Source organism: Arvicanthis niloticus, assembly GCF_011762505.2.
Source record: "Arvicanthis niloticus isolate mArvNil1 chromosome Y unlocalized genomic scaffold, mArvNil1.pat.X SUPER_Y_unloc_2, whole genome shotgun sequence".
NCBI lineage: Eukaryota > Metazoa > Chordata > Mammalia > Rodentia > Muridae > Arvicanthis > Arvicanthis niloticus.
In genome coordinates, this window is record NW_023044979.1 from 3560659 (window position 1) to 3588011 (window position 27353).

At 40.5% G+C, this 27353-nt stretch overlaps 1 protein-coding gene across 1 annotated transcript; it reads right to left on the reverse strand.

Annotated features, from left to right (window-relative positions):
* Window positions 1–5963: 5963 nt before the first annotated feature.
* Window positions 5964–12387, reverse strand: LOC143433774 (uncharacterized). The gene is made up of 4 exons (XM_076706191.1): window positions 12278–12387; window positions 9114–9240; window positions 8855–8915; window positions 5964–7670 (listed from the first exon to the last, which is right to left on the reverse strand). The coding sequence occupies exons 1-4, from the start codon at window positions 12362–12364 to the stop codon at window positions 6626–6628; spliced, it is 1320 nt and encodes a 439-aa protein (XP_076562306.1). The 5' UTR covers window positions 12365–12387; the 3' UTR covers window positions 5964–6625.
* Window positions 12388–27353: the final 14966 nt, after the last annotated feature.

The following is a 27353-nucleotide window of genomic DNA, read 5'->3' on the forward strand; positions in this document are numbered from 1 at the left end:
GGTCAGATAGATAATCATTATCCACCAGATAAATTGGTTCAGTTTTGTAATCATCATGAATTTGTTTTTCCATCTTGTACTGCACATGAACCTATCAAGGAAACATTGCTAGTTTTCACTGATGGATCCTCATTAGGAACAACTGCTTATGCCTTTAAGGATCAAGTAATCTCTTTTGCTACATCACCTGTGTCAGCCCAACTGGTTGAATTACATGCTGTTATTGCAGTGTTTCAAGCATTCCCAAATCAAACTATTAACATTTATACAGATAGCTCATATATAGCTCAGTCTATCCCTCTGCTAGAAACTGCTGCACAAATAAAGCATTCCTCAGAAGCAGATGATTTGTTTTTACAGTCCCAACAATTAATTTTGAGGAGAAAGTGTAAATTCTTTATAGGACACCTGAAAGCCCACACTGGGCTACCAGGTCCTCTCTCTGAAGGAAATACCAAGGCAGACCTAGCTACTCATATAACTGCAGTGACTTTATCAGATCAGAAATCTAATTTGGATCAGGCCATGAAGGCTCATGAGTTACATCACCTTAATTCTAAAACTTTAAAAGGTATGTCTAAAATTACCAGAGAACAAGCTAGACAAATTGTCAAACAATGTCAATCATGTGTTAAACTTTTACAAATTCCTCATTTGGGTGTTAATCCAAAGGGACTTATAGCAAACAGTATCTGACAAATGGATATTACTCATTATAATGAATTTGACAAGCAAAAATATATACATGTATGTGTAAATACGTACAGTGGTTTCATTTATGCAACATTACAAACTGAAGAAGCAAGCAAGCATGTGATCACTCATATGCTTGCTACAATTGTTGTATTGGGTGTGCCTAACAGATAAAAACTGACAATGGCCCAGGTTATACAAGCTCCAGTTTCCACCAATTTTGTGAAAAATTGGGAATACTATATAAAACGGGTATTCCATATAATCCACAGGGCCAAGGTATGGTAGAAAGGGCACATCAAACCATTAAATGTCAATTTAAAAAAATTAAAAAGGGGGAATGGTACCCTATCAAGGGATCCCCCAGAAATATCCTTCATCATGCACTCTTTATTTTAAATTTTTTAACTTTGGATTCTGAAAGAAAATCTGCTGCAGATAGATTCTGGCATCCTGATACCAAAAAGAATTTTGCAACAGTCCTCTGGAAAGACCCATTAACTGGAACCTGGAATGGGCAAGATCCAGTGCTTATCTGGGGAAGAGGTTCTGTTTGCATATATTCCCAAACTGCAGATGCAGCACATTGGCTGCCAGAGAGACTGATTAAACAAATAGACAACAATAACAAATCCAGGGAGGAGAAATCCCCTGAGCATATTTTTCCTTCACAGGAAACATGAAGATGCTTCACAATTGTCTTCAAACTGGAACAGATCAATGAGTAAACCTGATTTGGGAAGTTATCAGTGCTGAAGAAGACATCACCACCTGAATCTCCAGGGTGGCTCTATTGGAATCATGATTCTCTGACTTATGATTTAGTGGGGAACTAGATTGTTTTAGATTTAGTAGGAATTTAGATTATTTAGACCCAGGAGAAAACCCACTACCACATTTACTATAGATGTTGTTTGGGTTTGAGATTGACTAGAGCAGGAACAGGGATTTCCTTACTTGTTTTCTTTAGATCAAAGCTATGATAAGTTTTGTATTAGATTCTGATATAAGACATTTATAAACAGATTAGAAGAGACTTATGTACACTGTGTTGCCCCTAAAAGAGAGTGTTGCTGTCATACTAACTATTCAGGCATTAAATCTCTTGTCTTTTGTGTGCATGTGGTTCAACAAACTGATGGCTTTTGTACGAGATGCTATTCAAATGAAACCCATACAGGTCCACTATTACAGGCTGGAAGTAAGGGACTCTGAAACCTGTATCATCAAGACTGACGAGGATTAACCCCTAACTTACAGGCTAAGCCGGATAGTCAATGACAGGTAAGAGAGCATACCGAGACCCTTGCCCCTAAAAGAAGGGAGGCCTCACCATCCTAAGACAGGAGCTCAACCAAGGGCTGTTGAGTATCCAAGGATGGGAAAGGGAAGCTGGGGTCCTTTGCTCCAACCTAGGACAGGCATAGTTTCCTTAAGTTTTCCCAGCCTTCCCTTTTGAAAAAAAATTTTAAAAGGTGGACCTGTTGGGGGCCGACTTTTAGCAGAAAGCGGTTACCATCTTTGCAGACATCTTGAGCCATATACCCTGACATGAGACTTGTATTACAATAGCCTACAACAGCTGAGCACACTCAGATAACATCTTGCTTCAGATACCCAGGGCTTTCCTTGGGTATGTGAGATTAAGGTGTGTGAGATTAAAGGTGTCTAACTTAAGAGTTTGACTTAGAAATCAGATTTAGAGACAAGACCTAAGGGCATGATTAAAGGTGTGACTTAGAGGCATGGCTTAGAAGTGAGACATATAAAGGTGAGAGGCAGACAGAAGAGTAAGAGAGAGAATCAGACACTTAGAGGAAGCATACTCTTTAGCGAGACTCTTTAGAGAGTACAGCTAGACTTGGGACTTGGACTAGAAAGAGAGACTGAAGAATAATCGGGATTGAATCACACTATGTCTGATCTCCATTCTTCGAGTCTGTCCTCACTCTCTCTCTTGCAGAACCCCAACCTGAAGACCTGAGAGGCAGCTTGGGCCTGGATACAGTGGCCAACCAAAATCGGGGCAGCCCGAGCCTCAACTTTTTGCTCAGGTTGAGACAGTGAAAAGGTTTTATCTCACTGATTACATTTGTAAGATATGTCTTCAATATGTGTTCTTCTATGTATTCAAATATGTCTATAATATACAAATGTTGGGAAGAAGCAAAAGAAAGTTGCCCTAAGGACTGCCTTTTTGTTATCAACCTCCTTTTAATCATAAATTCAAACTAAGTTTTAGGTCATAGGGGACCTGTGTATTTAACAATATTTGATCAGCTTTCAGCACTCATGTTTTCTTACCTAAAACATAACAAGTTTTCCTAACCATGATTTTTGTTATTCATGTTTTATTCCTCAAAACATAATGCAAGTTCCAAACCACAAAAGAACAAATGACACTGATAGTGTAGACCATACAACCTACATTCTGTATCATTTGACATACTGTAAAACAAACAAAAGAAAAAATCAAGATTGGGAGAAATTTTTAACTGTAACTTGGCACAGGACTTTGTGGTTTTGACTTCTGGAAGCTATATAACTTTCTGGTTAAGGGTGGGGGTGAGGTTGGAGTATTGCAGATAAGCTTCTGAGTGGAATTTTGTGGCCCTGATTTATCAGCAGTGACTTGATTACAATGAATTCTTATCATATACCTTGTCCTGTGTTTGACTTGTGTCAGATCTCAGTGGACCCCATGATGTAATGGCTTTGGCACAGTATATAACCACTGTCCAGTATGAACAGTTTCATAATGATGAAGACTACATAGGTGTGCAAAATCTTCATTATACTAAACATGTCCATTAGGACTCTGTGGGTGTGTCCTGAGTCACAGAGGGCATGGTTAAGTCTCATGGGGCATGTCCTAAGAAACAGGGGGACATGCTTAAAACTCAGTGGGCATGTCCTGAGACATGGGGTGCATGATTAGCACTTAGGAGGCAACTCCAGAGGCATAGGGGCCATGCTTAAGACTCATGGGAATGTCCTGAGTCATAGGAGGGCATGTTTAAGACTGAGCGGCATGTCCTGAGTCACAGGGAGCATGTTCAGGACTCTGGGGGTGTGTTTAAGACTCCGGAGGCATGTCCTATGTCACAGGGGGCGTGCTTAGACTCTAGTACATATTCTTTCGTGATAATGAAGACTAGAAAATTGTGCAAAGGCTTGACTGTATTAAATACACTCACATGGTTTCTGTCTTAGTGTTTCCATTGCTATGAAGAGAAATCATGAAAAAGGCAACTTCTATAAAAGCAACAGGATAATTGGGACTGGCTTACAGTTTCAGAGATTTAGTTCTTTTTCATCATAGCAGGAAGCATGGGAGGCATAAAAGAAAACATGATGCTTGTGAAGAAGCTGAGAGTTCTGCTTCTTGATCCAAAGGCAGCCAGGAAGAGACTGTCTGCCAGGGAGCTAGTAGGAGGGCCCATTCTGCACTGGGTGGAACTTCAAAGCCTTCAGTGATGCACTTCCTCCAAGGCCACATCTCATAATAACTTCCTCCCACTCCCTGAGCCAAGCATATTTATACTACCACATTCCACTGCCTGGCCCCCATATGATTGTGCAAACACATGAGTGTATGGAGACCATATTTAAAAATAGCATAATACAAAATATGTGAGGTTCAAATTAAAAAGTCCTCATCATCTATAGAAGTCTCATAAATGTTAAAAGTCCAAAGTTCAAAGTCTCTTCTGAGATCATTCTAATCATGTAACTGTAACTTCCTATACGTTCATAAATATAGCACATAAGATCCATCCAAATTCAAAGGATATAGGTCACCATTCCTTACCACCATTCTGAGGAAATACTGGGCCAAAAGGAGACCAAAAGCCAGCAAGGCAATTTCCAAACTCTGCATCTCCATGTCTGATGTCAAAGCATTCTTCAGATCTCCAACTCCTTCCTGCCTTGCTCACTGCAGCACAATTCTTTCTCTTTGGCTGATTTTATTTCCTGAAAGTAGTTTCCCTGAGAATGTATCCCACAGCTCAGGAATCTAAAACTCTTGGGGTTGCCAAAGTAACTTCAAAATTACAGCTTCTTGTTCCAGTATCTGGGATCCACAGATGATCTTCTGCCCTCCTCAAAAGAAGCTGGGTCTCTCTCCAGCTCTTCCCTCTGTAGTACACTAGGTTCTGCTTGACTCCACTCAACTGCTGCTGCTGTTCTTTCTGCTCCTTCCATGGGACTTACATCTTCAGCATGCTAGATTCTTCTGTGACAAACATTCTTGACTGTGTTTCTCTCATGCTCCCTTCATGGTACCAAGCCTTAGCTACAACTGCATGAAACATTCATGCCTTAAAACCAGTGCCACCTGGGTGAGTCTTACATAGGACTGAGTCAAGCTGAACCACAAGGGACAACTTTGGCTACCTCTGGAATACAACTTCTTTGTCCTCTCAGAAAACACTTAACAGAATGTCACCTCAGTGATGCTGGTTTCTTCTTTATCCCCACTAATTTTCTAACTACAGCCAACCAGCATCAATCGTCTCAGTTGTCCCTTCTATTCTTGCCTCTAAAAGCAGAGCCACATGGACAAAGTTCCTGAGTTCCTCTGCTTGCTGGGGCTGGAACATGGCCCCTTCTGCTACTTCATCACCAGCTTTCTATTTTTCAACAATCTCACTGCCTAAGCTTGACTGTCCTGGATCTTATTCAGTAGATTAACCTTGAACTCAGAGATCTGCATATGTCTGTCTGCTGAATGCTGGGATAAAAGGTGTGTGACACTTTGCCTGTACCTAAGCTTTTCATTGCCCCAAATTTGTTCTGTACTACAGGGAGCCAGCCTGGCTCTGAGAGGGTAGTGGCAGGGGCACCGAGTAAGACTCTGGTAATGACATTAAAGTCTGAGGGTCTCAGGGCTCTCTGGCTTTCTGGCCTGTACTGAAATGCTGGTGATAACTTATAAAAAGTCCTAAAAACTTCTTCTGAGGGTAAGAGACTGCAGGCTTAGGTGATTAACACCTGCAGCCTAACAGCAGAGGATTAGGCAATGTAGCCTTTGTTCTATCTCAGCAGGAACTGCTGGGCTCTAACATGCTAGTCTGAGATCACAGGAAGAAAAGACACTTTAAAAAGTTGCTATAGATTTATTTAAGTGTAAAAGGTATCCTATGCAGCTATCTGAGGGGAAAGGTAAAAAAAATCCTGAGTGGGGAGAAGGAAAAAATTCTAACAAAGTAAAAATTCTAAGGGAGAAAACTTCTAAGCAGGGGGAAAGGAAAGCACTAAGGGCCCCTAACTAACTCACTCACTAACTCACTAACTTTACCTTTGTCTTTGTCTTCAGTATTTATACATCATTCTGAGTACATGATCACATGTCACAAAGTTCATCACAAGTTCACACCAAAATTCAAATCATAAATTGAAATAGAAGTTTACAACACAGAATGTTTACATGAATATCCATTAGGAGCAATTATCTAGCTAGACATTCATCAGCTGTCTAGCTCCACAGGTTCACTGAAAGATTGAAACTATAACTTAAGAAATTAGTGAAGTTTTGTATAGACAAACCCAGGGAATGTTTTCTCTTCTGTCCATGTACCTATAATAAATCATTAATTCCCTTTTAGTGACCATTGGTTAATTGTTTTACTTCTTGGAATGTGCTCTGAGCTAGAGAAAGTCTGGATACTATCTCTCTTGGGGCAATTAACTGATAACACTTTGGAGACCGGCAGAGTTCTTACTGCAGTTTTGACCATGCCTGAGGGACTTAATAGCAGTCCTGTTAAGGTTTCTCTCCAGTATGTGTTCTTTTATGTTTTCAAAGATTACTGTGAAATGAAAAGGCTTTACCACATTGATTACATTCATAAGGTCTCTCTCTGGTATGTGTTATCTTATGACATTGGAGACCATTGTGACCTGAAAAGGCTTTACCACATTGATTACATTAATAAGGTTTTTCTCCAGTATGTGTTCTTTTATGTATTTGGAGATGACTGTGACATGAAAAGGCTTTACCACATTGATTACATTCATAAGGTTTCTCTCCAGTATGTGTTCTTTTATGGATTTGGAGACTACTGTGACTTGAAAAGGCTTTAACACATTGATTACATTCATAAGGTTTCTCTCCAGTATGTGTTCTTTTATGATATTGTAGACCACTGTGACATGAAAAGGCTTTACCACATTGATTACATTCATAAGGTTTCTCTCCAGTATGCGTTCTTTTATGTATTTGGAGATTACTGTGACATAAAAAGGCTTTACCACATTGATTACATTCATAAGGTTTCTCTCCAGTATGTGTTCTTTTATGGATTTGGAGACCACTGTGACATGAAAAGGTTTTACCACATTGATTACATTCATAAGGTTTCTCTCCAGTATGTGTTCTTTTATGTGTTTGGAGATTACTGTGACTTGAAAAGGCTTTACCACATTGATTACATTCATAAGGTTTTTCTCCAGTATGTGTTCTTTTATGATATTGTAGACCACTGTGACATGAAAAGGCTTTACCACATTGATTACATGCATAAGGTTTCTCTCCAGTATGTGTTTTTTTATGTATTTGGAGACGACTGTGACTTGAAAAGGCTTTACCACATTGATTACATTCATAAGGTTTCTCTCCAGTATGTGTTCTTTTATGATATTGTAGACCACTGTGACTTGAAAAGGCTTTACCACATTGATTACATTCATAAGGTTTCTCTCCAGTATGTGTTCTTTTATGATATTGTAGACCACTGTGACATGAAAAGGTTTTACCACATTGATTACATTCATAAGGTTTCTCTCCAGTATGTGTTTTTTTATGTATTTGGAGACGACTGTGACTTGAAAAGGCTTTACCACATTGATTACATTCATAAGGTTTCTCTCCAGTATGTGTTCTTTCATGAATTTGGAGATGACTTTGTTGTGTAAAGCCTTTACCACATTGGTTACATTCATAAGGTTTCTCTCCAGTATAACTTTTTTCATGCCTGCAACAGTAATGGGCATATGTGAAAGCTTTACCACATTCATTACTGTGATCAATCATTTTACCAATATGAATAAATTTTACAGTTGGTCTAATAATAAAGAACACTCAGATCATAAGGATTTATCACTTTGATGTTTTTAACATGTCATAAGAAATATGTGATAACTCAGAGCATTAAAACACTGAATGCATTCTCAGATTTTTCTGCAATGTGCATCACACCACAGCAGCACTGTGAACCAAGGTTTAACAAAAGAATTTACATATCTAGTACCCACAGAGTTTTTCTGCAGTGTGACTTTGTGGATATTCCCAGTAAAGTCAGAAAACCAATTAATTGCAAACATCTATCATATTCAGAATGTCTACCAAAGGCAGAATACTACATATCTTCTCATTGTTCTGAAGTAGATAGAGGCACGTTGTTCTTTTTAGTATCTCTATGCTCACAAGGTTTCATTCATTCTGACAATGGATACACCCATTAAAAAGGAATTACAAGCCAGGCGGTGGTGGTGCATGCCTTTAATCCCAGCACTTGGGAGGCAGAGGCAGGCGGATTTCTGAGTTCGAGGCCAGCCTGGTCTACCGAGTGAGTTCCAGACAGCCAGGAATACACAGAGAAAATCTGTCTTGAAAAAAAATAACAAACAAAAAAAAAAAAAAAAAAAAAAAAAAAAACAAAAAAAGGACGAACAAATGAAAGGTTTCTACGTTGAATTCACACACATTGACTTTTTGTTCATTGTAGACATGATTAATGTTCCTCCAGGACATTCTTGACTCTCATAAACTGACCTCACAATAAACTTAAAAGTTTCACTACAAGAATATGAGCATCACCAACTTTATCATGGACTATTTGCTTATTAGAAAGTTATGAATACATGTTTATCACTATTCAATGAGACTATACAAATTGGTAGTTCCACAACATAGTTCTAATGGAGATACAAATCAAATGAAGGAATCACTGAAGGCATTGTTTCCTTCTCTTATGGAATTGCCTTGCAAACACCAATCAGATAACTGACATTGAGGTACATAGTTTTGGGAGACTGTTATAATCATAGCTACAATAAAAGAACTGATATTTTACACACTTGCTTTACTTTAGAGCTTCCAGATCATATACAAATTTCCTCACAACCATATTTATATCAGCTTAAACATTAAAATTACCTTTCATGACTTCTAGAAGTTTGACATTGTTCTTCAATATGATGGTCTTCCAAATTATAGCCTATAACACGGTACCAGAAAGTAAATGATATGGTATTGGAATTAGGCAAAATTCAAGTTACACTGAATTTTCACAGCAATGAACCTAATTTATTCAACTCAGTATTACTTGTTCTCTATTGAAATAAGAGATGATCATCATTATTCAAGAAACATTTTTCCCTTATTTTGAAAAGCAAAAGAAAATTCACAGTCTTACCTATAGCAGTGAGGTTCCAGTAGGTTTCCAGCATCACATCTTTGTAGAGATTCTTCTGGGAAGGATCCAGCAAATTCCACTCTTCTGAAGTGAAGTTCACATGCACATCATCATAAGTCACTGCATCCTAAAATATCACACATATGTGTCCAACACAAAGCCTGATACTGACATCACTACAAAGTAAATGTGCGCTTCCTAGACAATATAATCATATAATTCAGGTGATTCCTCCACTTATTTCCTGACACTCGAATTATAATATAATCACTATGTCAGTTTAGAAGGAACATGAAATATAAGGTTCACCTGCATCACTTCTGAACCCTTAGAATAGGATATAGCCTTGGAACACAAATGGCAATTGAGAGGGATATGCAGGGGGAAACAGATCAACTGTACTGAGCACACATCTGAAAAGCTGTATGAACAATTACTAACTACAAAAGTGATGGGCAAGCTGTGTGTATTTACTCATGTCTTTAATCGCAGAGGTACAGGCAGGTGTATGTCATATAGCTGGATGCCAGCACAGTCTATGAAATGAGTTTCAGGACAGCAAAATGTACATGTTAAGAACCTCACTCTGCTACAAAAATAAACCAGGAAAAAATGATAGAATGAACTCACAGTTCTTTACTGTAGTTCCTGCAAAGAATTATAAGTTCACTGCAGTTCTGTATTCATCTTGCATAAACGTAAAATGAGCCACTTTAAACAGCAACATTAATTAAATTTTACTAAAAGGGAATGTATGTTTAAACAGTTAAAATGGACAGATGAAAATATTAGTAATGTGTATGTTTTGGTTTTTTTTGGTTTTTTTTTTTGAGACAGAGTTTCTCTGTATAGCCCTCGCTGTCCTGAAACTCACTCTGTAGACCAGGCTGGCCTTGAACTCAGAAATACTGCCTCTGCATCACAAGGGCTGGTATTAAAGGTGTGCGCCACCACCGCCCGGCAGTAATGTATATGTTGATCAGAAATAAAGAATGCAGTTCAGGAGACATAGCTTAGGAGTGGAAAGATCTTGCTGGTCTTCCACATAATAGTGGTCAATGTCCAGCATACACATGTGGACCAACACCTGTCATTTTTTCAAGATCAGGAGTTCTGAGGCCATCTTCTGACAACAGTAAACATTAGGCACACATGATATTCATATTCATGCACCCAGCCATAATACACTTATTTATTCAAAAATTTCACAACAAGCATAAGAGATAGGCAGGACATAATACACCTGCAATTCAATGACTCGGAAACATTAGATAATATTGATGACATGAGCAAAAGCCATCCAGAGAAATAGAATATAATCTACATATTAGGCTGAATTTCAAAATGAAAGATGTGAATAAAGAGCAGCACAAAAGCATGTGCTTATTTAACAAAAGCATGTAAGGGGGCTTATGTGGTTTCTATATCTACAATCAGGACAGGAAGGGCTTCACAGAAAAACTTGTCTAGAAAAACAAAAACAGAATAAATAAAGTTAAAAATATAAAATCACCAGGTTTGGAAAATAGCATAGCATTGAACAGGAAATGTGTGCACAGTATCTTATGTGATTTAGGGACAGAGTCCAAATGGGGAATGTATGGGAGAATGAGAAGAAAGCTGAAGGATCAGATTCAACCACAACACTGGAGACACCCAGAACAAAATTTATCCTAAGAGAAATGCAGAGGTAAAGGTGGAGCAGAGACTGAAGGAGTGGCCAATGAAAACTCAGAGCAGCGAAGGATACACTGTACCCTTCCCCCTGTTAGGAGCCATGCTGCGTTTGCTGAAGTAGCTATACGCTCGCCATTAGAAGATGGCGCTGGCTTCCTGTTCCTGGTTCTTTTTGGCCTTGGTGTCTGCAGCTGTGCGCACGCGTAGGCACGAATTTTCCCGCTGAAAGTACTATCAGTGGATATGTAAATGAGACCCCAGTCTGTAAGCCAATGAGGACAGATCATGTCTCTTTGATAGTATATAACTCAGTACATTCTGGGGCTTGGGGTCCTTCCTTTGTTCTCCATCTTGCATCCTTCTAACTAAAAGAGCTGTAACAATAAAAGACGCTGTCAGAAGAATCTTGAGTGTGACGTGCTCCTTATCGGCGAGGTAGCGTGTCGCATCCCCCCACCATGATTAAGCCTGAAGAGACCTTGTTTACCACAACAAGGTCAAGTGACAGGATCTAGGTGGAGTTACCCACCTTGGCTGCCCAGAACACAGAAGCAGAACTGCCCCTGGGCTTGCCTTGAGACATCTCTGGCCGTGAACTGGATTGGACTATGGATTATCCCACCCATCTGAAACCAGGAGGGGTTGTGGGTTGGGTCTTCTCCTTTAAATTGAGAGCTGAACATTAAAGCTTGGGGCCTTGATCAGAGAACTTTGTCTTGGCCTCATCTCTTCTCACCCTCCTTCCCCCTTCAATTCCCAGCCCCCCTTTCAGGTGAACCCAGTTGACTTGTGGCTGCGGGCAGCTACAATACACTGGAATGGGGAGCTCAGAATCTATGCTGACCTGGAGTGAGGCGTCTTTAACACTGGGTTGCCGAGGGAGTGCTACCAAAGATGTGGCTAAAACAGCTGGAAGGTGAAGAGAGAAGGATATTGCCCCATAGACCTGGAAAAGACAACCAGCAAAGAACAGGGGCTCTGATCCAATAAAGATATGCTAAATTTGTGAGAATCAATGAAGAACAATCTTCATCTTATGACAGCTCCAAGTTCAAAATTATAGAGTCACATATGAACTGCACAGAGTGTAGTTCAGGAGGTGGGAAATGAGGTCTTTGTCTTTCTACCCTGTAAAATAAGGTAGGCAGAGCCTGATTTTGCCCTGGATGCTGTCTTTAAGAGCTCTCTGTCATGGACTAGTCAATGGGCCTAGGTTCTGTTGTTAAGAAGGATTTAACCCAAGGTGTGGGGCTAGAAACTAAATTGACTAGGGTGGAGTCTGTCTAATTTCCTCAGTGAAAGAATAACAAATTGCAACACACAAAATAGACAGCCACAAGGGGGCGGTAAAAGCTACCCAGCAGATTCCTCCACTTGGACAGAGGAGAAAATGAAGGCAGGCTGGCAGCTGTGAGCCCTGTAGCAGGGTTCCAAGTCTGCTCTAACCTTCCCAGAAATTAAGACCAGAGGCACACTGTCCACTATACCAGGCTCTGGAACATCTTCGAAGCACTTTGGGGCTGCGACTCTCCAGCGTATCCACTGTAGCAGGGTTCCACATTCAATTTAGTCATCTCCTTCCACAGATACTCAAGAAAAACCTGAAAACCAATGCACAGAGACACAAATCTGGCAGATAAGCCACTGACCCAAAAAGAATGGTGGATATTAACAACTGGCCTTCCAATCCTTTAGTTGGGAGTCCTGAGGGTCTTGGGTCAATGCACTAAGATGTTATGTCCAAGTCACAGAGACCCCAAAGACCAACAAGTAGCCTGTTGTAATGCAAACACAGGGAGGTCTTTATTATGAGTTCTGTAATAAGGATTCTCACCAGTCAGCCTCACGTGAGATCGAAACTGAGAGTCTAGAGGTACTGAGTATTTATTGTAGTTACAGCAAGATTGGGGCATTAACATACAGGTCAGCAACTTAGTATTTTAAAAACTACATGACTGGCATAATCTGCAGGAACCAATTCAAGGGGGCAAAATCATCTGACAAACATGATGGGTAGACTAACTTTTTCTCTGTAAGGTGTATTAATTATCTATATGTAGCTTAACCCTGCAGTTGTATCTTGACTGTCTGTTGACAAGGGGGATTGTCATAGGATGTTTGCTCAAGTGGACTTTGTGCACTCTCAGAAACAGAATTGATTGTGCTTTACAAACTCATCTTTGGCCTGAGGTCCTGATTATTGAAAGATGCTCCTGTTCAACCACAAGCTATGCATTTCAGTAGAAAAGGTACTTTGTCCAAAGACCTACTTCACTATCTGTTACTGCAGATCCAATATCAGTTGCACTTACTCTGAGACAGAATACCAGTGGAAGTTGCCTGTCCCCCTGTGCATCATCTTATAGATAAGATAGACAATCCCCACCTGCCCTTCCTTTCCTGTCTCATCCCTGTGTCTCAGCCCCACTTGGGCAGACAGTCCCTGTTCAACCACATGCTTTACCTGCCAGGACACAGGTAAGCTTTCTGTAGATCTACCACACTGTCTGTTATCCCAGATGCAATGATCACAGTTTTCCCCTAGCACTGTACTAAACACCAGAGGCAGCTTTACCTCTGTCCTGACTATGTCTGCCTGTGGATGCTAAGATCATCTCTTCCTGCCCACCTCGTCTCCCTGCTCCCAACATTACCCAGCATTCCCTATTGAAATTTAAAAATTAAAAATTAAATTAAATTGAATTAAATAGTTCTTCATCATTAAAAGATATAATTATTTCTTCACGTATCTTTTATTTCCAGTAATGCCAAACTATGGTTAGAAAAGTATTTATATATTTATATATATATTATAGACATTATATATATATTTACATACTTACATATATTATACACATTATATATATATTTACATACTTATATATATTATGCACATTACATATATTTACATATTAGTATATATTATACACATACTTGAACATCCGTATCTCATCGACATGTTTATATATATTACGGCACATGGATCTGAATATTTGTTTCTTATACACATTTTTGAATATCTGTTTATTGTACACATTATATGTCTATAATATACATAAATGTCTGTAACATATATAAATATGTCTAATATATATGTCTATAATATGTATAAGTATGTCTAGTGTGTATGTCTGCAGCAATATATATGAATCTCTGTAATATATGTAAATATGTCTGCAATATATATATGTCTATAATATATGTGTCTGTAATATGTATAAATATGTCAATAATATATATATGAATATGTCTGTAATATATGTAAATATGTCCGTAATATATGTAAATATGTCTGTAATATATATGTCTGTAATATATGTAAATGGCTGTAATATATATAAATGTCTAATACATATAAATATGTCTGTAATATATATAAATGTCTATAATATATATGTCTGTAATATATGTAAATATGTCTATAATATATATAAGTATGTCTGTAATATATACATATATCTGTAATATAAATATGTCTGTAATATAAATATGTCTGTAATATATATAAATATGTCTGTAGTATAAATATGTATGTAATATATATATATATATGTCTGTAATACATATAAATATGTGTATAATAAACAAAAATTCAGATATGTGTATAAATTCGCAGGACCCCCTGAAATAATACCTAATTATTATTAATCAGTAATTTCTAGTGCTTTCTTTGCCGCCTGCCTTGGAGAACCATGTCTGCCAGGGTCTCAGGGCCTCACTTCGTCCCTTATGGATTTGTCTCCATGTTGTGTCGGCTGGGAAATAAATCATCGGAAAATCGATAGAGATGATGAAGCCACGTCGCCGAATTCATCAATCAGATGCATCAACTATAAAACATAAAACATAAAATATAAAAATAAAAATAAAATATAAAATACATCGAATATAAATTCTAAAATATAAAATTAAAAATTAAATTAAACTAAAATGGAAAAAATATTAAATATAAAACATCGATAATTACAATGTAAATGTAAATATAAAATATAAAATAAAAATAAAATAAAACAACACATAAAATTCGGTAATATAAAATTTAAAATACAAAATTAAAAAAAGTAAATTAAAATGGAAAATAATAAAAAATACAAACTAAAACATACAATATAATATAAATATTAATATGAAATAAATAATATAAAATATAAAATGAAATAAAACAAAATTTAAAATTTCAAATATATGTAAAATATAAAACGTAAATATAAAATATGAAATAAAATAAAATATAAAATAAATCAAATATAAAATATTAAACATAAAATTAAAAAATAAAGAAAACAAAATATTAACTAATAGAAAATATGAAATTAAATGTAAATATATAAAAATTATAATTTAAAATTAAAATATATAATAAATATGCAATGTAACTTATAAAGCATAAGTATAAAATATAATATAAATATAATGAAAATTAAATAAAAAGTAAATAAAATGTCAAATACATCAAATATAAAATATAAAATTAAAAAATGAAAACAAAATAAAATAGAAAATAATATAAAATATAAAATATGAAATAAAACATAAAAACAAAATATAAAACATAAAAATATATAAAGTATAAAATAAAATTTAAATATATATTAAAATATAAGATGCAAACTATAATTATAATATATATGTAAATGTAAATAAAAAACACAATTTAAAACATAAAATAAAATAGAAAATAGAAAATAAAAAACTAAAAGTAAAGTAATATATAAAATAATTTAAAATATGACATTAAGTATAAAATACAAAATATCATAAATTATATATATGATATATTATATATATATAAAATAAGAAATAAATATTAAATAAAATATGAAATAAACTAAAATTTTGAATATACAATAAAATATAAAATGTAAAATACAAAACATAAATATAAAATATTAAATAAAAAAATACAAAATACATCAAATATAGCATATAAAAAATAAAGTAAAATATAAATTTAAATATAAAATATAAAAAATTATATATGTAAAATATAATGTAAATGTAAAATGTAAAATAAAAAATATAATTTAAAAGAAAATATAAAAGAAGAAATAAATTTAATCTTTAAAATATATAATAAAATATTAAGTGTAAAATATAAAACAAGTATGAAACATACTATGAATATAAATATAAAATCAAAATAAAATGTAAAATACATTAAATATAAAATATAAAACATAAAAATAAAAGTATATCATTTTAAAACGATTTAAAATATGAAATCAAATACAAAATATAATATAAAATAAATTAAATATTTAAAATAAAAATCTGATCGGACTTTTAATTCTACACCGGGCTGTGTAACAGAAATAAAATTGTTAAATATTATACTACACGTGTCACTTCCTATCAGATGCTGTTTGACCAACTGTGCTTCACCGTATGTCATAATATTGATAATAATAAATAATAATAATTTGTCTCTCTATAGCTTGTTTTATATTTTATTTTATTTATTTGTTATGTTATATTTTATATTTTACATTTTATTTCATATTTTTATTTATTTCATTTACTTAATTTTATATTTATACTTTATTTTATTCCATTTTCATTTACTTTACTACATTTTTATTCGTTATATTTTATATTTTTATCTTATTTAGATTTTTCCGTATTTAATATTTTATTTTATGTTTTTATTCATTTTATCTCATATTTTATACTTTGCATTTTACTTCATTATAATTTTATTCTCATATTTCGTTGCACATTTTATATTTATATTAGGATCCTCCCAAGTTGACTATTGATTTGCATTGACTGCTGTGGTCAATTATGGATCAGCATTGGGTATTAATTATCGATAATTGATTAGGGATTATTGATAGGCTTTGATTACCGATTGGCAGTATCGGCTGGTTATCGATCATTGGTTATCATGGTTACTGATCATTTTTAGCATCGATCATTAGTCATTGATTAGTACTGATTACCAATTATCACGATTACTGACCATCATCGTCATCCCATCACCGTCATGCCACTGCCTCTGCCTCCCGAGTGCTGGAACAAAGGCCTGCGGCACGATTTATTGATTGGTTACTGTTTATTGATACCTGATTAGTATCGACAGAGCCGGGGCCGCTGCAGGAAATCACGGTATAGACCGCAGCCGCGGCCGCCGGCAGACCCCGTCGCCGGCTGTGACGTCGGCAGTGCGACGCCTTCAGGGTCCGCGGCGGTGGAGGCGACGACGATCCCGGTGCAGCCGCTGACAGGACGCGGTCGGGTTCGCGGGGCTCAGTCGCGCTCCCTGTGACGTCAGAATCCCGTAAAGAGGTCGGCGGGCGCCGCGGGGCATCACGGGAATCGCACGACTCCGCCATTGACCTCGGGGAATGGCGCAGCCACTTCCGTGCGCCGGAGGGGTTCCTCCTCGCCGGCTGTGACGTCACGGAGTGCGCGACGGGGTCGGCGGGAACCGCGGGGAATCACGGGATTGATCGGCGTCGTCATCGCCACAATCGTCACCGCCGCCGCCGTGGTTTTGTGAAGACGCCGCCGAGCGCTTGAGCGGGTCCCGGTCGCCGGCTGTGACGTCACGGAGACCGCGACGGGGTCGGCGGGAGACGCGGGGATCCCGTTACGGCCGCCGAGCGGGCGCGGTCACGTCACACTCCAGCGCCGGGAACGCGGGGTGACTGATGTGGGTCGCGGACGCCCCGGTTACCGGAAACAGCGTCCGGTGCGAGACTCGTCTGCTTCCGCCCCGCAGGGTCAGAGGTGATCGCGACCGGAAGTGCTTTAGCGGGCGCGCGGGAACCGGAAGAGGCACCTCGCCTCCGGACTGAAAGGCCTTCGCCGCTTTTCCGGAGGCGCAGCCCCGCCCTCCCCGGAAGCGGAAGTGCGTCACAGAGGCCCTTGGCTGCGGCGACCAGAGAGCGAGGCGGGCGACCGAGGCTGCTCAGACGGACGCGGGGGGCGGGGCCTAGCGACCGTGAGCCGAGGCCCCGCCCACCCCGGGGCCGCGCGGTTCAGGTTCTATCCGGCTTCGTGTCTCCCGCGGCTCCGAACTGGGCTGAGGCCGCAGAGGGAAGTGGCGCCCAAGGGATACATGGCGGCCGGGGCGGAGCCACCGGTGGGCGGGGTCATGGTGGAGGGGCGGGGCCAGGGCGGGTGAGCTGGGTCATGGTGGAGGGGCGGGGCCAGGGCGGGGGTGGGCGTGGGCGGGGGAATCCCTGTCAGTATTTACAGTTGCTGAGTTCTAGTCTGACTGTGGGCGGAGCTTAGGTAATGGCCTGTGACGTCAGTGTGGGAGGAGCCAGTCACAAAGATAATTTTATAGTTGGGGTCACACAACACAAGGAACTGTATTAAAGGGATGCAGCGTTAGGAAGGTTGAAACCCAGTTCTCTAGTTAATATCTGATATCAGAGGGCTTAGATGTCTCCATCCCTCCATCTTTTCTGCCTGCAGAATATGTCTCTAACAGGCTGGTTCCACTCTGTGTAAGCCAATCTCCCTGACAGACGTCTCACAGCTTTGATCCTCCAACACCTCGGAGTCTGTAGAGTGACCCAGGCTTCACTTCATCTCTCAGGATCTTCATGCAGGGACTCAGGATTAGGGTTGAGTCCTTTGTGGTGCATGCTTGTGATTTCCCTGAGAAAGGATCTGATGGTCTTTCTTTATTGAGAAAGGGTACATACACAGCAGTAACCATTTGGTTTTGCCAAAGAAGTCAGGAGAGGGCCATATTCTGGAAAGGGTATAAACTAATTACCCTTTGTTTTTGCTGTCTCTTCTACCAGCTCTGTCTACTCTTCCTGTGTCTAATCTCTTCAGTGGTTGAGTAGTTTGTCTTGTGGGTTGGTGAAGATATCTGGAAATTTTAAGTTATATATAGTTTTAGCTATGAACTTCCTGTCTGAAGACTTATCTACTGTGATGGTTTGAATAGGAATGGCCCACATAGGTTCATGTGTTTGAATGCTTGTTCCATAGGTTGCTGCACTAGTAGGAGGTGTGGCCTTGTTGGAGTATGTGTGGCCATGTTGGAGGAAGTGTGTCATTGTCATTGTGAAGATGGGCTTTGAGGTTTTAATAGATGTTCAAGCTGTGCCCAGTGTGGACACAGTCTCCTGCTGCTGCTTACAGATCAAGATGTAGAACTCTCAGCTCCTTCTCCAGCACTATGTCTGCCTGGATGCTGCCATGCTTCCCACCATGATGATAATGGACTGAGTCCCTGAAACTGTAAGTCAGCCCAATGAAATGTTTTCCTTATAAAAGTTTCCTTGGTCATGGTGTCTCTTCACAGTAATAAAACTCTAAGATACCTACTCACCCACTTTCTATTGCACAGGGAGCCTGTTCCGTCAGTTTCTGTCCCCACCCCCAAATTATTTATTTATTTAATTTTCCTTTTTTTTTATTCCAAATAAACTCTTTTTGAGTTTTAATTCATGCAATCTAGATTCTTTCCTTTCTGATCATTTTAGCACTTGTCTGTGTTTATTGGGTATTACTCCCCAATTTTTTCTTTTGTGTATGTTTATCCCCACAGCAAATTGTTCTCAATATGTATGTCAGTATTTCATTTTTTTAACCTGTGCAGCTGGCTGATACATGTTTACTATTTAAGATCTCTATTCATACACCACTGCTCGACTGCCTGGTTTAGATGATTTTACATTGTTTCTCTGGGGCCAAGACTCTTAATGTATGTGCATATTAGCACTCTTCAGTCCTTAGTGTAGTTCCTTGTTATGTAGACAAAAGCTGGAGCTACATTTTCATTACTGAGGTATTGTATTGTCTCTGTGATGACTGAATCATTCAGGACAGGTTTGTTAAGTTAAAATCAAGTACTAATCAATCAAAACAGTTGCTTTGATTAATGAGGGCAGATCATACTGTTTGCTTATTTATTGATTGATTGAATGATTGATTTTTTGAGACAGGGTTTCTCAGTGTAGTTCTGGCTATCCTGCAACTCACTGTGTAGACCAGGCTGGCCTTGAACTCAGAAATCCGCCTTCCTCTGGCTCCCAAGTGCTGGGATTAAAGACTGCCTGGCTAGATCATACTGTTTATAATTACAAGTTTTGCTGGTAAATGTTACTTTCGAGTGGATCCTAGTACAGTTTTTAGAATTAGTCTCTAGAATATTCAAAATTTTATTCAATGTATCTTGGCAAATTTAATTTCTTAGACTTTGGTCACATATACTCTAAGAAGCTAAGAATGTTAAAATAAAACACAAAATCACTGCTTTTTAAATCACTAGTTAAGAAGTTCCTTTCTATAGCACCTTATTCACATGGGAGGAAGTGAAGGAGGAAAAGATTGCAGTAATTACTATTTTAATTCTTATTATTTGGTCTTATTATTTGGTGTCTTTGTTTTCCTGTGGTGTTTGGTTTAGGACTTAGTGGTCCTTTCTGATTCTTTTATTAGTAGGGAGGGGCTGACTGCACAAAGACCCTTGGCTTTTGTGGTTTTGAGCCCTCTGGGTCTTTTGTCTGGGCTATAGCCTGCAGCATGTGTATTGATCACCTGGGTATAGCCCAGTGCAGCATCCCTCTAAGATAGAGCCAAGTAGAGCAGGGGGAACCAGGTCATGTTATCACCTCTAGGGTGGGGTGGGGCAAGTGAAGGTGAAGTCTCCCTAGTTAGAGTCACTATCCCCCTCTCTGCACAGCCACAGCCATCTGAATCTATCAGTGCCTCCAGTAACTTCTTCCCCTAAGTAGATTTTGTGCTGCCCAGAGGGAGGCAGTAGCATTCCTCTGTTTCCTCAAGGGCTCCCTCCTCTTTGGAGCCCAAGTTGAGGGTTCCAGGGTCAACATCTCTACTCCTAGGAAGGGCATCATCGATCCAGCTGTCCCTGTGGAGTGCCTTCCAGAGCCTGAGCTCCTTGTTAGATGCTGGGAGCCTGGTAAAAGTTAGCTCCCACACTGACTCATTGCACAAAGGAGAGATTCGGTCTCTGCTTCTCCCACCCCCCTCCCCCCCCCCCCGCAGTCTTTTAGTTTTTATCATTTGCCATGACCTGGTGGCCCCACGTCAGCAATGCAGACTCCTGCATAGCCCAGGGGAGGCTGTCTTCCTTGCAGTGTTTTACAAGAGCATCAAGGGCTGTTTTAGATGTTCCCCTGACAGGCTTTTCTCCAGTCTTTTCTCTGACCTCGGCTCTGAGAGGACCCGGGTGTGACCAAAAGCATTGCTACCTTGCTCTACTGCTGGCAAAAGCAGCGCCCCACTTGAGCCGCCTGCCCCTTGAAGCCTGCCGTCCCACTCAGGAACACGAAGGCAGGGTTTGTGCAGCTGCAGGAGTCTCTCAGGGCCACGAGTGAGCGTTCTCGTGGAGGGGGCAGGGAGGGCGATGCGCCAGAGGATGCTTTCCTACACCTTTCATCTCTGCTGCAGTTTCTCTACCAGTGTGCAGTAGGCATTCCCATGTGTGCAACAGCGTGGTGTGTGTGTGTGTGTGTGTGTGTGTGTGTGTGTGTGTAAAGGTACCTCTTACGACCATGTGCCCCAGGCTAGCCAGGCCTGATGTTCATAGGGGGGCGGAGGCCAGCCTGTTAGTGGCTGCTGTTTCATTTTCTTCCAGCCTTTTCTCGTAGCCCTATCTTCTCGCTTCCTTGGGTTCTTGGTGTCTCCAGTTCTCTTCATCTGCTCGCTGCCCTTGCTGGGGCAAGAGACCAGTGCTTTCCCATTGAGGTATTAGTTCATTCCCAGCCACTGAACCCGCAACATTTAGCAGGGCTCTGGCACACAAGTTTAGGCCCACAAGCAGACCGCTAATGCTAGTAAAGATATTGTGTCATTGGGGAAGGGAGTAGCTCCCCTACTGGAACCAGACAAACCTTGACCCCATTGGTCGGATGCAAAGCAGGGGGTGGGGCCCAGAGACTGGTGAAGGGGCCCTAGGCAATTTCAGAGTCAAGAGTCAGGGCTGGGATTTAGCAGGGCGAGCCCAGTGGTTGCAGCTGCAGCAGTTCCAGAGGCTTTCTGCCCCTGGCCCACCTGGGCAGCCCAGAACCGGCAGAGGCTCCTCAAAGTCACAGAGCAAGGGAGGCCTAATGTCTGCAAGGTGGTGGGCCCCGGGCTGGAAGAGGTGTGCCTGGGTAGCCAGAATCCCTGTGCCCTTTCGCCTTGGATGCTGCATCTGGCCGGTGTTGCAGCCGCCCGAGAAAGAGCAGTCAAATTGCAGCCTCTCCAAAGAAGCCTAGTTATGTAGGCGAGCCTGCTCCCCAAGTATGTTTATAGTGGTGCCGCAGAGCCCTCCAGGGCCAGCGGGCTGAGGCTGGGAGCGTGGCGCTATCCCAAAGGCAGTGAACCACCGGAGCTGGTTGCTCTGCTAATGCTTTCGGGTGCAGAGAGGGGGCGTGTGAAGCTCCAAAGCCTGCTCGATCAGAACCGGTGCCCAATCGAGGTGCCCCCTCCATCCCACTCTTGGAACAATGTACCCCTCCCGCCCCTCGTGCCCCCAGTAATGAGATGAGCATAGAGAGGTCGAGTATCAAGGATTCTTCCATCCACCGGAGTCCATCTTTGGACAGCAAGGGGTCGGACTTTGCCTATTCATCCACCTCTGGCCGCCTGTTCAGCCGGGGCTTCATTGCTGGCACCTTCTAAGGCACTGCTGGTTCGAGGATCAGATCCGCACGGAGGCCGGCATTAAGACTGACAAGAACAATGCGCCCAAAGGCAGCAAGTACCTGGGTTTTACCTGGATCAGTCCTTTGTGTTCCTCCTAAAATTTACTAAGTTTGGCTTGGCCAGGGGCTGTCTCAGCTGCTTGAAGCACAAGGTGTTCCTCTTCAATGTGATATTCTGCATAAGTCCTTACCATTGAGTCTTCTGTTGCTCCTTCTCCTTGCTTTCCACACTATGAATGTCCTCTACTTCCGCCTTGTACTATCTTACCCTTCTCTGACCAAAGGTAAGTGCTTTTAAAAATTGCAGCACCCTCCCAACCCCTGCAGCTTTCTGTTCCCCTTTCCCTCTTGGGAATGGAGGCTTCAACTTGTCAGTCTTCCTGGAGAGACACGCTCTCCTAGAAAGATGGAAACGTTTGCCACTGCCTCCTTCTCCTAAGGAAAGGTACACTGAAGTACCTGCACCAGGAAACCTGCATCCATGGGTGTGAGTCAGAATGGGCAGCTGTGCCCCTGTGTTGGTCCGGGACAATGAGGATGGATTCTGAGTTTCTTCTATTGCTCCTGAAAGCAGGCACAGTCTGTAGCATGGTGGGAGTGGGATGGGGGTGTGGAGGTCACAGTCTCCTGCTCACTGAGGTGGCTCCCAGGAAGAGGAGGAAGCAATGATACAGGATGGGGGTGGGCGAGCTGCTGCTTTTTAGGGATTGCTGTGGACTGGACAACCAGCAGTCTGGCAACACTTTTTCAGGCTCCAGGAGGCTCCAGGATGAGAAAAAGACAAAGGGAAATGAATTTTTCTAGAGAAAGTATCAATGGATGGGCTGGCTTGGAAATATCCTGTTTTATGTGTGATACTGGTAACTGTGCATGCACAAGTACTTCCTAGTTACACAAGCTGGATGAAAACGTAATTCATATCTGCTTCTTTCGTCCTCACTACTGCCTCCCCCGTCTCTCTTCACCACACCTCAGACTACTCAGCACAGATGTTTAGCTCATCCCCAGTCTCCATCCTGCCACTGGCTCGAGGCCCTCAGATGCCAAGCCTGGTCCAGCAGGAGCCTGAGGACAGGAGAAAGATGTCCTCAGGCTGCATGGCAGTAGTATGCATCTCCTGTGGAGTGATCAGGATTTTAAGAGAAACTTTTGGGGGTATGTGTGTGGAGAGGAAGGAAGAACTGTGAATCTCATCTGCCTTCTGTTCTTTGTTAGAGTCTTGTGTGACCGTGGGTGACTCATGTGCTTCTTAAGATTGGGGCTTCTTCTCCAGTCCAGGCTGTTAGGATGGATGGTCTTCACGGTCCTTACAGTCTTAGCTCTGAGATACCCTGGGGGTCATGGAGGCACCTGAGTGCATCAGTTTCTTTTTCTGTGAGACTTGTCTTAGGTCAAGTGGATATTTTAATAGTTGGGGGTGGGGTACTTAAGGGGGTCAGGGAGAGGGGCACTGTAATGTTAATTAGTGTTACTGGTCACATGGTTGGTGTTTTAGAAAAGCTGGGTCAGGTATTCTGATTCACTTTCTGGTGACAAGAACCATTGGGATGTTAAGAATTACTCTGTCACCGTCTTGTGGGACGAGGCCTTATGCTCTTTCCATTCCTTTGCCAGGATCTGTGTCCACCAAGTACTTCTGTGTGTTTCCCTGGTGTCTCGGTCTACATGAGTGCCGCCATGTTTGTTGTTCCCTCCAACCTTCTCTTTCCTGTTTCACAGTTTCATCCTACCGTTTTGGTTTGCCCACTGCACACATATTAATTATCTGAAGACTCTGTGGGCATAGATGTTCATTCAGTGCCTTCTGACCAGTGACTGTCACTCAGCAGCCTGGGCTCCTGGCCACTCTCATCTCACCTCCTGTTGGCCACAGGTGGTATAACTGCCTGTGATGCCTTCAAAATGATTCTAGCTTGGTCTTTGTAGGCCATGGTCTGTGTCATGCACACAGCATGGATCTGGAATATGTTTAAAAATAAAACAAATAGGTTTATCTTTTCTAGAAGCATGACAGCAGTTTGTTGGTGCACCTGCCCTTTCTAGTGTGAGGTTAGAAGTTAGAGATCTTACAACCTGCTCCTAATTAGAACTCTTCCCTGGAAGAGAAGAGAATTTTACTATCCCACTACCTGTTCTAATTACTTAGTATTTTCAGAATTCCTATGACAAACCACAAACTAGAGCAAGTCGAGTTTCAGTGACACATTTCTTAAATGCCACTACCACATGACATGCTGAAGGTGGGTGCAGATCCTAGGAAGACTGGGGATTCCTGCAAAAGGAGGATGGTTCCCTTTGTACTTGCCAGTGCTTTCTAGGAATTGGACTGATGCGGGGATGGTGGGTGAGTCCTCATGCTGTACTCAGGTGAGGACTTCCTCTAGGCAGGTGACCCTCAACTTGATGTAAGGTGGAGCAGGTAAAAGTGCTGAAGGAGTGGAGACAGCATTGTAGGAAGGGCTTAGCCCAGATTCAAAGCTTCCTCACTGGAACCAAAGGAGCAGGCACATGTCAGTGGGGGATGGGGAGGATCAGCACGGGGGTGGGGGGGAGGGGAAGGCAGCATGGCTCTAAAGCCAGATTACTCACCACAACAGCTTGCAGCCAAGTTACACAGCAAGACCTGTCGTGGTGGCCTCCATCAAACACTCACACACACAAGAGACACACTGAAGAGTTTATCAGCGTCTTCCACTTGCCTGGATCCTAGTCTCACCTGGTCACCTATCTTCTATCAAAATCCAAGGGCAACTTGCTTAGCTTTGCTATCTCTGCATCTGTTCTCTACTCAGCACCAACCAGCAGGTGTGAGATGCTACAGTGTCCTTACCTAGCTTCTTGGATACCAGGACACAGACATCTTTTTACATGTTAACTACCCATTCTTTCCCTGTTTTGAATCAGGTCTACTATTCTATTGATTTGTGTTTTTTCGATTTTTGGGGGGTCTTCATTACTTTTTAGCTTTATGTTTGCGTACTAATTTTTGTCAGCAGTTGAATGCACCACCAACACTGTTTATAGCTTCCAGTTTTAAATTTTATTTGTTTCTATTTTCTTTGTGGAATCTTTAGATACACAGAAAAACAAAATTTCTGAGTTTTTTTTGTTAAATTGGACTTTCTCTGTTATTTCATGGTGCCCTCACATCCTAATAATTCTATGCTGACTGCTATCACATGGGCACTCAGGAACTGCTGACTTAAATGAGGAGGAGCTTTTATGTTTCTCAAAGCTTTTATTCATCTGTTTAAGACCTGAATGCATGTGGATTATCATTCATGTTTGACACAGGACAGAACTCTCATTTTTACCTTCTGTGTATTCTAGCTTCATTGATTAGATATCTTCCTTCTACAGATACATGATACTACCTAGGTTTTCATATGTGCATGGGTCTTTTTTTGTGTGTTACTATAACTTTCTAAGTCTCCATGGCAAGGCAAGTCTCTAGTTTTTCAAGAGACTTTGGTCCTTCTTGGCCCCTTGTTCTTCTGCATAAATGCTGGAGTCAGTTTAAATAGTTCTTACCTGAAATCAGTCAGTAACCTTTCCTTGGCATTTTAATTAGCTGTTCTTTAACTGAGTGTGTTTGTCAACTCCAGAGGATTTCATCTCTGTATTTATTTGTGAATGTGAATTATGTAAATTGTATCCAAGTCTTTCAATCCATGAATAGCTCATATTCCTTTACAGACTAAATCATCTTTAATGTCAGGGGTTGTTTTGTGATATTTGAAGGTCTTACCCCCCCCCATTTGTTAAGCATAGACTTCTGAACTTTTCTCCACTTTGCCTAATCCCCAGGGCTTGCCTACTCTACCTGTACTGAGTACATATGGAAGTAAGAGAGAACCCATAGCTACCCCTTGGCATGGTATGGTGATGGAGTAACAATCAATAATCAATTCTGATCAATAATCAATAATCAATAAATGGTAATCAATAATTATCAGTATTCGTTGATAACCAATATGATCAATAATTGATGGCACATGCCTTTAACCACAGCACTTGGGAGGCAGAGGCAGGGGATGATGGAATAACAATCAATAATCAATACCAATCAATAATCAATAAATGAAAATCAATAATTATCAATACTAATTGATAATCAATAATGATCAATAATTGATGGCACATGCCTTTAATCGCAGCACTTGGGAGGCAGAGGCAGGGGATGATGAAATAACAATCAATAATCAATATCAATCAATAATCAATAAATGAAAATCAATAATTATCAATACTAATTGATAATCAATAATGATCAATAATTGATGCCACATGCCTTTAATCCCAGCACTTGGTTTTTTGCATACATGTGCAAACTGCCCCTGTCACTACATGCCACTTAATTGGTAAATTACTATGTGATGGGCTCTGTTCCAGAACTCTTTGCTAAGTGGTTTCCCATTTAATATTCAAAAGCACCGTAAAAATTTGGCACACTCAGAAACAGGTTTGTAGAGATAATAGAACTTGGTTGGGTCATATGGTACAAAGGAACCAGGATATTTACTTTCTTCTCTTTGACTCATGACTCAGGTCCTAACCCTTTTGTGAGCTACATTTTAAAAGGCAAAGTTTTGCATATATTTGTAAGTGTGTGTTCCTCCAAATTACAAGCAGTTTTTCATTATTTCTGCCGAAGAAGATGTCTGATTCATGGAAGCTGTAGTCACAGGTGTTTGAAGGATGCTGGGATTTGGACTCCAGGCTGCATGAGCAGTAAGTTTTTTTTTAACCTGGAACCAATCTGTCTAGTCCCCAGAACTGTAGTTTATAAAGCATTTAATATAGATTTAAAAGTGGACATTGAGGGAGGAGAAACACATGCGAGCATGATAGGCATGAGGGAAGGAAAGTTAGATGTGGGGAACGAGTTATTATCAACCAAAGACAGAAGTGAGTCTGGGTCAAGAAGAGATGAAAAGAAAAACCTTTA